General features: G+C 38.9%; 1 protein-coding gene and 1 long non-coding RNA gene across 2 annotated transcripts in view; both read left to right on the forward strand.

Moving 5' to 3' along the window:
* The window catches only part of LOC148085131 (uncharacterized), a 1,109-nt gene extending 603 nt beyond the window's left edge, over positions 1–506 (forward strand). The window contains exon 3 of the long non-coding RNA XR_015710485.1: positions 371–506. This is a non-coding gene — a long non-coding RNA (uncharacterized LOC148085131). The remainder of the gene's footprint in view (positions 1–370) is intronic.
* The window catches only part of LOC148085116 (NACHT, LRR and PYD domains-containing protein 3-like), a 449,698-nt gene extending 445,131 nt beyond the window's left edge, over positions 1–4,567 (forward strand). The window contains exons 15-16 of the mRNA XM_087781542.1: positions 4,322–4,526; positions 4,559–4,567. Coding sequence (XP_087637668.1) covers positions 4,322–4,526; positions 4,559–4,567 — 214 coding nt within the window. The remainder of the gene's footprint in view (positions 1–4,321; positions 4,527–4,558) is intronic.
* Positions 4,568–11,069: the final 6,502 nt, after the last annotated feature.

Raw genomic sequence — 11,069 nt, forward strand, 5'->3', positions numbered from 1 at the left:
AGTGACGCCACTGGAGCATCAACTTGAACTAATATCAGGGGCTTCGTAAACACAGACATTTCTTTCACGCTTCATCACTGCTACCATAATGTTCTGTCATTACGCGCACTACAAATCTAGCGTAAAGAAAAACATCACAAATAAAGAAGGAAAAGAAAAACAAAAGATACAGACTAAACAACAAAAGCTCAGACTAAAGTTCAGTTGACATTTCTCTTCTTTCAAGGAAGTAAAAAAAACAAAAAAATTAATAAACATGTCCAGCTTGTTCTTTCTAAAAAAACATGTTCTTTCATAAAAAGTCAATCCCTTGATCCATTTTTAGCACCTCCATGTCTTCATTCTCACTCATTCTACTTCTGTGTTCAAGATCAAAGCAGCAACAAGAACCTGCTGGACCTGGACCAAGATCTGGACCAGAACCCTGCTGTGTGTCTCTGAAGAGTGATGGTTCAATGGGGAGATGGATGGACTTCAGAGGAAGTGAAGAGTCTCCAGGTGTGAGGTGAGAGTGAACAAGTGTGAGTCTACCAGGTTCATACACACATTAAACCAGAGAACTTCACTTCACTCACATCACCAGCAGGGGGAGATAAAGACACAATTAAAAACCTCAAACGTTGCTTTCACAGTTGTAGTGCAGAGGTGGACATGTGCAGCAGTGTGAGGACATCTAGTGGTTCAGCTGGTGAATACCAGGATAGAAACAGATGAGAGTTGATCAGAGTTGTGTTTTCATCAGGATCCAGCAGGAGAAATTATATTTAAAATAAACAGTTTGGCTTGACAAGATTTAAGTTCTAATGGAGATGGTTCTGTATGTGGGTTTTAAAAGGAACCTTCTAGTTTACTTATGATCAGAACCTTCAACACAACAAGAGTTTATTTACAGTCTGATTTCATCTCTTCTTCTCAGAGTGGACCATCAGAACTCAGAGCTTCTCATTGGTCAGCAACATCCCTCACAACTGGAAATCAAACGGCTGGTATGTTCATGAACTAGAGGAGGTCCTCATCCTAGAGGTTCCTTCTGTTCATCATCCTTCAGCTGAATCCAAGTTAAAGCTTCTGGTCTTTGTGGTTCTTGAGATGATCCACTATCACTCTGACTTTCTTCTCTGTGATTCTGTTCCAGTCACTGGAGAGAAACTTCTACAACTATATGCAGAAGGAGCTGAAGAGAGTCTGGAGGTTTGTGAGTCCAGAGACTCCACAGGCTGAGGAGGAAGATGAGAAGTGGAGAAGCATCAGAGAAGAATTCCTGAAGATCACAGTACATCTCCTGAAGGACATGGAGGAGGAGGATCTGGCCGAGCGTCTGTGGAGCAGTAAGAACATGTGAACAAACATGATGAAGATGAAGAACACTTGCATCAGATCTGAAGATTTTACTCCATTTTCACCTTCTACAATCTTCTGACTCGTGTGTCTTTATTCAGGAAGTCTTGCTTCAGAGTGTGGAGGACGACTGAGGAGGAGCCTGCAGAAGAAGTTCCACAGTGTGTCTGAGGGGGTCGCTAAAGCAGGAAACTCTGCTCCTCTGAATGAGATCTTCACTGAGCTCTACATCACTGAGGGGGGCACAGACCAGGTCAACCAGGAGCACGAGGTCCGACAGATCGAAGCAGCCACCAGGAACCAGACCAGACCAGAAACCACCATCAGACAAGAAGACCTCTTTAAAGCCTCACCTGAACGACCAATCAGAACACTGCTGACGAAGGGCGTGGCTGGCATTGGGAAGACCCTCCTGACACAGAAGGTCACTCTGGACTGGGCTGAAGACAAAGCCCACCAGAACTTCCAGCTCATCTTTCCTTTCACCTTCAGAGAGCTGAACCTGCTGAAAGAGAAGAAGTTGAGTTTGATGGAACTTGTTCATCGTTTCTTTCCTGAAACCAGAGAATCCAGACTCAGCAGCTTTGAAGGACTCCAGGTTCTGTTCATCTTTGATGGTCTGGACGAGTGTCGACTCCCTCTGGACTTCCTCAACAATCGGGTCCTGATAGAAGCTACAGAGTCCACCTCAGTAGACGTCCTGCTGACAAACCTCATCAGGGGGGATCTTCTTCCCTCAGCTCGTCTCTGGATCACCACACGACCTGCAGCAGTCAATCAGATCCCTCCTGAGTGTGTGGACATGGTGACAGAGGTCAGAGGGTTCAATGACCTCCAGAAGGAGGAGTACTTCAGGAAGAGGTTCAGAGATGAGGAGCAGACCAGCAGCATCATGTCTCACATCAGGAGGTCACGAAGCATCTACATCATGTGTCACATCCCGGTCTTCTGCTGGATCACTGCCACAGTTCTGGACATGTTGAAGAGCACAGAGACAGGACAGCTGCCCAAGACCCTGACTGAGATGTACATCTACTTCCTGGTGGTTCAGATCAAAGTCAAGAAGGTGAAGTTCGACGGAGGATCTGGGACTGACACAGTTTGGGATCCTGAGAGCAAGAAGATGATGGAGTCTCTGGGAAAACTGGCTTTTGAGCATCTGCAGAGAGGAAACTTGATCTTCTATAAGTCAGACCTCACAGAGTGTGACATCGACATCTCAGCAGCTTCAGTTTACTCAGGAGTGTTCACTCAGATCTTCAGAGAGGAGAGAGGACTGTACCAGGACAAGGTGTTCTGCTTCATCCACCTGAGTGTTCAGGAGTTTCTGGCTGCTCTTCACGTCCACCAGACCTTCATCAACTCTGGAGTCAACCTGATGGAATCAAAACTAACATCCAAACTTTCAAGATTGTTGAAAAACAAAAGTCAAACAAAAAGGTTCTACCAGACAGCAATAGATGAAACTCTAAAAAGTCCTAATGGACATCTGGACTTGTTCCTGCGTTTCCTTCTGGGTCTTTCTCTGCAGACCAGCCAGAGTCTCCTTCCAGGTTTGTTGACACAGACAGGAAGTAGCTCCTGGACCAATCAGGACACAGCAGAGCTCATCAAGAAGAAGATCAGTAAGGATGTGTCTCCAGAGAGAATCATCAACCTGTTCCACTGTCTGAATGAAGTGAAGGACACTTCTCTGGTGGAGGAGGTCCAACAGAAGATGAGAGCAGGAGGTCTCTCTGATCAAATGTCTTCTGCTCAATGGTCGGCCCTGGCCTTCATCTTACTGTCCTCAGAGGAACATCTGGACGAGTTTGACCTGAAGAAATACTCAAGATATGGTTCAGACGAGGTTCTTGAGAGGCTTCTGCCGGTGGTTCAAGCTGCAAACAAAGTTCTGTAAGTTGTTCAAACATTTCTGATGATATGAACTAAACATGAATGTTTGATTTACTCTTTGATGATTGTTGTGTTTGTCATCGTGTTTAACAAACTGATCCTAATTTAGACAAACCTTCCTCAAATATTCATACAATATGTGATTTTATGATGTAACTAGTTCAGTCTTGTCAAATAGAGAATTGAAAAGTAAAGATGTTACGTAGTTTATAAAAATATCATCTTAATAAATCATTGTAATGATAAACAAACAAGCGTCAACTTTAAATGAAAATGAATAATAATCAAAAGAAAACATGTGGCCTCATTAATTATACTGCGTATACACAAATGAATGTGTACGCAACATTTATTTATAGAAAATAAACTTAAGTTAGCATGTGTGACCTTCACAGCAGCTCTGAGCCTGATTTCTACAAAATCTTCATCTTAAATTCACATGAAGTTTCTTGAATGAAACAAAACCACGAAGGTTACATCAATAAAAATGCAGCTTTATTTAACTTTACTGTTTCATACAAAAGGTCAACTCTTGCCTTTTTCTCAGGAAATGTGTTCTATAAAAATAAATAATAAAATCAAAGGGGTTCGTCTTCATAGTCCTCTTTGTCCGACTGCATGTATTTAATTTAAAATATTCATGTTAGGTATAACTTTAAGATTCTTTTTAAATATGTTCATAAATGTCACTTCCTGTTGGAGCAGTTGAATCTATTTTCAGCTCATGAACTGAATATTGAAAAACATTTGCTTTGTTTCTTATGCAAGTAGATCAGTGTCATCAGAGAATTGAAGGATTGAATTCAACATTTAATTTTATTAAGATGTTCTATTTTTTTAACCATATAAATATTTTCTGAATCATTTTAGTAAATAATTTGAATATATATTATATATTGTATTTTAAACACTTTCACATTTGTATATTAAATTTAAAAAGCCACTTGTTAAAAATATTGAATCTTGAATTTTTTTCATTTTATTTATTACTAAAATAACAATATTAAACTATAAATAAACTCTTTCAATTCTTGTCAAATAGAAAATTGAAAAAGTCACTTGTTGATGAAACTCGTCTCTTTCACAGGCTGAGATGTTGTGGACTGTCAGAGAGAAGTTGTTCACTTCTGTCCTCAGTCCTCAGCTCTCCGTCCTCTAGTCTGACTCTACTGGACCTGAGTCTCAACGAGCTGCAGGATCCAGGAGTGGAGCTGCTGTCTGCTGGACTGAAGAGTCCACACTGTCACCTGGAGACTCTCAGGTCAGAACATCATCTTCTCTCTTCATGTCTGGTCCACAGTTCATCTGGTTTCTTGTCTCTCAGGAGAAATGAAGATAGAAATAAATGTCATGTTTCTAATATCTGGAGAGAAACTAGACGAGTGTCGTCTCAGCTCTTGTTTCCTGGTTGATGAAGCAACTGAGCCAGATTTCCTTGTTCGCAGACGATGTGTTGATAAATGTCACTTCCTGTTGAAGTATTATTTATTTTCAGCTCATGAACTGAATGTTGAAAAACACTTTATTTCATTTAATTTAATTAATCAAGATCAAGTTGATCACATGAAAACATTCACTGAAATACTTGTTCATGTTCCAACAATTCAGCATAAATCAATGATGTCTCACTAGTTTGTAGGAAAGTCTGTTTTTCTAAAGTAAATATTTAACAACAAACCACAACCTCAACATTGTTGTTACTCCTTCTTCATGTTTGTGTTTCTGTCGTCATGTTCAACATTTCACCCTCATTTATACCAACCTGATAAATATTCAAACAAACATGTGACCATGATCTTATGAAAGTAAATAGTTGATTGTTTTTATATAAAGAATTGAAAAAGTCACTTGTTGATGAAACTCGTCTCTTTCACAGGCTGAGCTACTGTCGACTGTCAGAGAGAAGTTGTTCACTTCTGTCCTCAGTCCTCAGCTCTCCGTCCTCTAGTCTGACTCTACTGGACCTGAGTGATAACAACAAGCTGCAGGATCCAGGAGTGGAGCTGCTGTCTGCTGGACTGAAGAGTCCACACTGTCACCTGGAGACTCTCAGGTCAGAACATCATCTTTTCTACATCATCAAAGCTCAAATGTAAAGTCAGATGTGGAAACACGAGTCAAAGTCTGTCATCACTTTGTTCTTCAGTGAAGCAGCTCATAGATACATTTGTATGTTTGTGTAGCAGGTAAAGATGTTACGTAGTTTATAAAAATATCATCTTAATAAATCATTGTAATGATAAACAAACAAGCGTCAACTTTAAATGAAAATGAATAATAATCAAAACAACAGTCCTTCATATTCTTTATCCAGTGTTCTCGCGTCATCTGTCTCGTAGAAGACAAAACACTTTAGAGTGGAATCTTGAGGTTTGTCTTTGATTTGTTTTCATTGTTTTTTTTTTCCACCGTTGGTGACTTTGACGAACTGAACCACATTAACAAGTCATTTCAAAGTCAATTGTTTACAATAAATGACTGTTTTTACTTGAATTTAATGTTGCAACTGTGTGAATAAAATCATTATAAAATAAAGATAAATAATACAATTATAAATAACTTAATTTCACTGACACATATAGAAAGTATAGTTTTGTAAAAGCATCAGTTAACAGTCAAATCATATATTGATGATCATTTTAAAGACGTGGTTAAAGTCATCATGTGTGGTGGATGTAAAGAGATCAATGAAAGTTGATGTCATTTGCTGTAAGATTAACTTCAAATGTGAAGAAGATATTTCTGTTTGATTATTGATTCTTTCAGGTAGTAGATCCAGATATGAACATTTTATTTTGTAACATTTAGGAAATCCATGTGTGGTGAGTTGTTTGTTTTTGTACAGTGTAGGCTGCCCTCATCGTGTACTGACACTATTGTTAACTCGTCATCTTCATCAGCCGCTGGTTACGACTTCTTCACCCTCATTTAGAGGATTAGCGCCCCCACAAACAGGACAGGAGAGATGAAGTATTGACGTGACAACCAAGTGTGTTGTAAGAAAATATCAATATTTGTGCTCAGGTTATATACGGGTGTGAAAACTAACATGTTGGTAAGAAATGTCTTTCTCCAATGATTTGTGAGGCTCATCTACAACTACTTCACTTCACACTGAACACATGTGTCTCCATTTCTTGTTGAATCCATTGTGCTGATGGTATCTGTGATCATTCTCCTGACATGTGACTGTTGCAACAATCAGTCTCATCAAGTTGATCATGGTTTTCAACATTTTCAAGGTCAAACATTAAGAGAGAAAAGTGTCGATTTCCTACTTTGAATATGACGCGTTGATAAATGTCACTTCCTGTTGGAGCAGTTGAATCTATTTTCAGCTCATGAACTGAATATTGAAAAACATTTGCTTTGTTTCTTATGCAAGTAGATCAGTGTCATCAGAGAATTGAAGGATTTGAATTTAACATTTAATTTTATTAAAATGTTGTATTTTTTTAACCATAGAAATATTTTCTGAATCATTTTATTAAATAATTTGAATATATATTATATATTGGAATTTAAACACTTTCACATTTGTATATTAAATTAAAAAAAACACTTGTTAAAAATATTGAATCTTGATTTCTTTTTTCATTTTATTTATTACTAAAATAACAATATTAAATTATAAATAAACTCTTTCAATTCTTGTCAAATAGAAAATTGAAAAAGTCACTTGTTGATGAAACTCGTCTCTTTCACAGGCTGAGCGACTGTCGCCTGTCAGAGAGAAGTTGTTCACTTCTGTCCTCAGTCCTCAGCTCTCCGTCCTCTAGTCTGACTCTACTGGACCTGAGTAGAAACAAGCTGCAGGATCCAGGAGTGGAGCTGCTGTCTGCTGGACTGAAGAGTCCACACTGTCACCTGGAGACTCTCAGGTCAGAACATCATCTTCTCTTGGTTCTGATAAGTTTCTAAAAGTGTTTCTCCTTCATTTCAGTCTGTCAAGGTGTCAGATCTCAGAGGGAGGTTGTTCTTCTCTGGCCTCAGCTCTGACATTGAACCCATCCCACCTGAGAGAACTGGACCTGAGCAGGAATCATCCAGGAGGACCAGGACTGGAGCTGCTGTCTGCTGGACTGAAGAGTCCAGACTGGAGACTGGAGACTCTCAGGTATGAACAGAGCAGCAGAACTCACTGACTGAACTCCAAAGATCTTCAGACTGAACATTTGATGCTCAGACTCTTCATCTGAACTTAGCACATGAATCCAAACTCTGAGTTCCTCCATGTTCTCCTGCTGGACACCAGTGGAAGCATGAAGGAGACAGTTGAGACTGAGCAGCCTGTTTATAGATCCATCTTTGTTGTCATCAACAGTCATGACTGAGTCGTCCACTGAGAATGAAACAATATTCATGAAACATCTGAATTAAATGAATCTGATCTTCTGACTCTTTCTTCCTCCAGACTGGATCACTGTGGACCATCTTGGTTATAACTCGATTCATGAATGGTTAGTTTGATTCCATTGATTGACTTCAACATTAAAGCTCATCTGCTGACACAGCAGTTGAAGGTCTTTGTGGACATGGACTTGATGAAGAAGATTCCAGAACAAACCTCCAGATGTTAAAGACTCACAGTTACAGTATCAAGTGAAGCTCTGATTCCAAATCTTCAAGTCCTTCAGCTCAAAACTCTTCAGGAGCTTCAACATCAACATTGTTTCAGTTTGACTGTCAGTGGAGAACAAAGAAATATTTCTGTCAAATATTTGAAATCAGACGTGAGTTTGATCATCAACTCACAATGTTGAGTCACTTTAAACATCATTTCACACATGAATCACTTCATATTGAATCATGTGTTCACTTGAACATCTTCATCACAACTAGACTAGACTCATGTTAGCTACATGCTAGTTTAGCTGCTGACTTCATCTTCAAATCTGACATTCAAGATGATTCTGGGATGTTTCAGTCACATGGTTCTTCTCTCAAGTTTTCAGAAGAATGTTGACAGAACATTGACTCGTCTCAGTTTGGATCAGTATATGATCGTCAAGACAACGTTCTTCCACCATCATCACCTCATGTCTCTTCTTCTCTCAGTCTTCACTCTCACTGGACTCACACACAGCAGCGCCTCCTACTGTCCAACGACAACAGGAACTTGATGGAGGATCAGGATTATCTGGATCATCCTGACAGATTTGAAAAGCTGCGACTGGAGGTGGAGAGGAAGTGAGACTATCAGAGTGACTCTCAGAAGAAACACAAGAAAATATGTTATTAAGTAAAATGTTTCCTAACATACCTGCTGGATTTGTTTCACGTTTGTTTGTGACTTTTATGATCGTTCTCTAGTTAAACCTCTTTTACTCTGAAAGTAAGTGGTTTAATGGTTATTTTTTCAAACTGTACTTCTCAACAGTAGCTAAACATGATCGTGACAGATTGACTTCATCTCATCTGTCGCCTAGAAATGATGTCATCAGAGGAACAGAGCGAGAGAAACATGAATTAAAAAAGATCAACAAATTCAATCCTCTAGTCAAACAGCTTCAAAACATACAGTTCTTTGCACAATATTCTCAAAATCACACTATATTATATTTTATAAACTGATCATTAATGTTATAATCGACAAGTGAATCTACACTTTGACAAATGTATCGTGAGACAATCTTGATCCAGTTTAGAGAGTTTTTCTTCCTTCATTAACTGCAAATGTGTGTTAAAGTAACAGTTGAATGTATTCAACATTATTTACTCAATCATGTAATAGTAGGTCAAATAAAACTATTACAACAGTTCTGGAATCATGAGATGTTTTAAGTCTTTTGTTGTCTTTTTATTTCACACGTCTGAAGAAATAATAAACGCACAATTCAAACTCATTTTCTACTCGCCCTCATGTCGACTAAGGGTTGGGATTATTTTGAGAGTAATGTGTTCTTTTTAGAGTTATAGACAAAAATGTTTGTTCATTTTAATGTAGCGACTGGAGCTCAGTTGTCTTTGTCTTCATCTTCGTCCAAAAAGACACTTAAAAACATCCAAATACCTCCAGACTACTCGACTTTAACGTCCCTCTTGGATTGAAGCTCCACATGAGAAGAAATGATCATAAAAACACTTAAATTAATTTATATTTTAAATGTGTTTGTAGTGAAAGATCTCAGTCTCTCAGTGTAAATCTTGCACTTGTGCACTGACACTTTCAATGTGTTTGATGAGGAAACACTAGCTGGAGCTGAGCCTGAGAACTTCAACAAATATATTTAATATTTAAACATTTAACAATAAACACGTAATTGGATCAAACCTCATATCATTTTTAAACGGAGGCGCCACCTACTGAGCATTAAACATGATGACACTGTTAATGAAGCTTCATCTCACCATCACTAGTTTTGGATGACCAGCATGTCAGAGTAAGAAGAACACGCCGTACAACAGTGGTGCTTATTGAAGCCTCTAATATATAACAGGATTGAATATAATTCCTTTTCCGTTTTTACAGCTACATTATTACAAACAACAGGTATTTACTTCCTGTGATGTTTTCAAGAGTTGGATTGTAAAACATTGACTGTAATCTACAGTTGCACCACTAGATGGAGCCATTGTCAATAAATAAACACACGAGTCACTCTATCATCACCTGTCGTGGTTCACTCCATCCCTGCAGCGAGGAAAACTTATCTTAGTCCTTGCAGAATTATTGACAGGACAGTGAATTATCTTAAATCACCACTAGAGGGAGCGATGTTCTCTCAGATTACAATTAGCAGCATTTTAGTCTTTCTTTATCCTTTAACTGACACATCGTCCTTTGTGTTGACATCAGGGGTGTCACACCCTGAAGATGACATGTGTTGGTGAATCATTTAATACTTATATAATAGTTTATTATTTGTTTACTTTCAGCACTTTATATATCCCTGATGTTTTATTTATTTTTTCATTATTTAGAAGAAACAACAGCAACATTCTTTCCTGCTGGAGGAAACTGAAGGCAACACTTGAGACTCAAATACAGCAGAATGTAGTTATAAAAGTGATTCACACGACACAACAATAATCATTAAATGTTGGGTTTTAAAAAAAAAATCAAAGTCTCTTATTAATCTTGACTAAATTGCAACATATTCCATACGTTTCAAAGCGAAGGTGCGTCCGTTTCTCTTCAAGATCAGCTGTGCAGAGAAAAGTTGTTCTGGACATGTTAAGTCCTAAATGAAAGCAGCTTTAAACTGTATAAAAAAAAGAAGAAGAAGAAATAAGGACTCGTAGAGAGACTCCACACATGGTGAGACCATAATGTTCAGGGTCGGAGTCTCTCTGCACAACTTCTGGTCTGAGTGATTTGAAACACAGGGGCTCAGTAGCAGAGGTGTGTGTGTTAGTGACATAGTGGGGGGGCAGCACAGAACATATACAATGGACAGGCCAAGCACACAACATGATTCCTTCCTGAGACATTGGTGTGTGTACAGTAACGATGGTCAAGATGATGTGAAGGCGTTTTGGCATCAAGTGTATCACAGGGTGTGAGGTTGCTCTGGATCCTGCATGTTTCTAACACAGGGGACGATGCGTGAGGACAAATATCAGAAGGACCTTCACGATCCCCCGTCCAGAGGGACCACTACAATCTAGTTTTCCCCACCACGACATGACACGGACCCACATAGAGGCTTTTGAGAATCACTTGTATTCAATACAGTGTGTATGTACACCACTCTTCACATGGATCAATATCATGAAGCTGCTACAGGAACGTCCGAGCCCGAGATGTGATCCACCTCAACACTTCCAGACTCCGTCTCTGTCTGCTACATGACCAGAAAGATATGCCCCGACTGGAGTGCTACTTGTTCATA

This window comes from Callionymus lyra, chromosome 2, assembly GCF_982586985.1.
Source record: "Callionymus lyra chromosome 2, fCalLyr1.hap1.1, whole genome shotgun sequence".
In the NCBI taxonomy this organism is placed as follows: domain Eukaryota; kingdom Metazoa; phylum Chordata; class Actinopteri; order Syngnathiformes; family Callionymidae; genus Callionymus; species Callionymus lyra.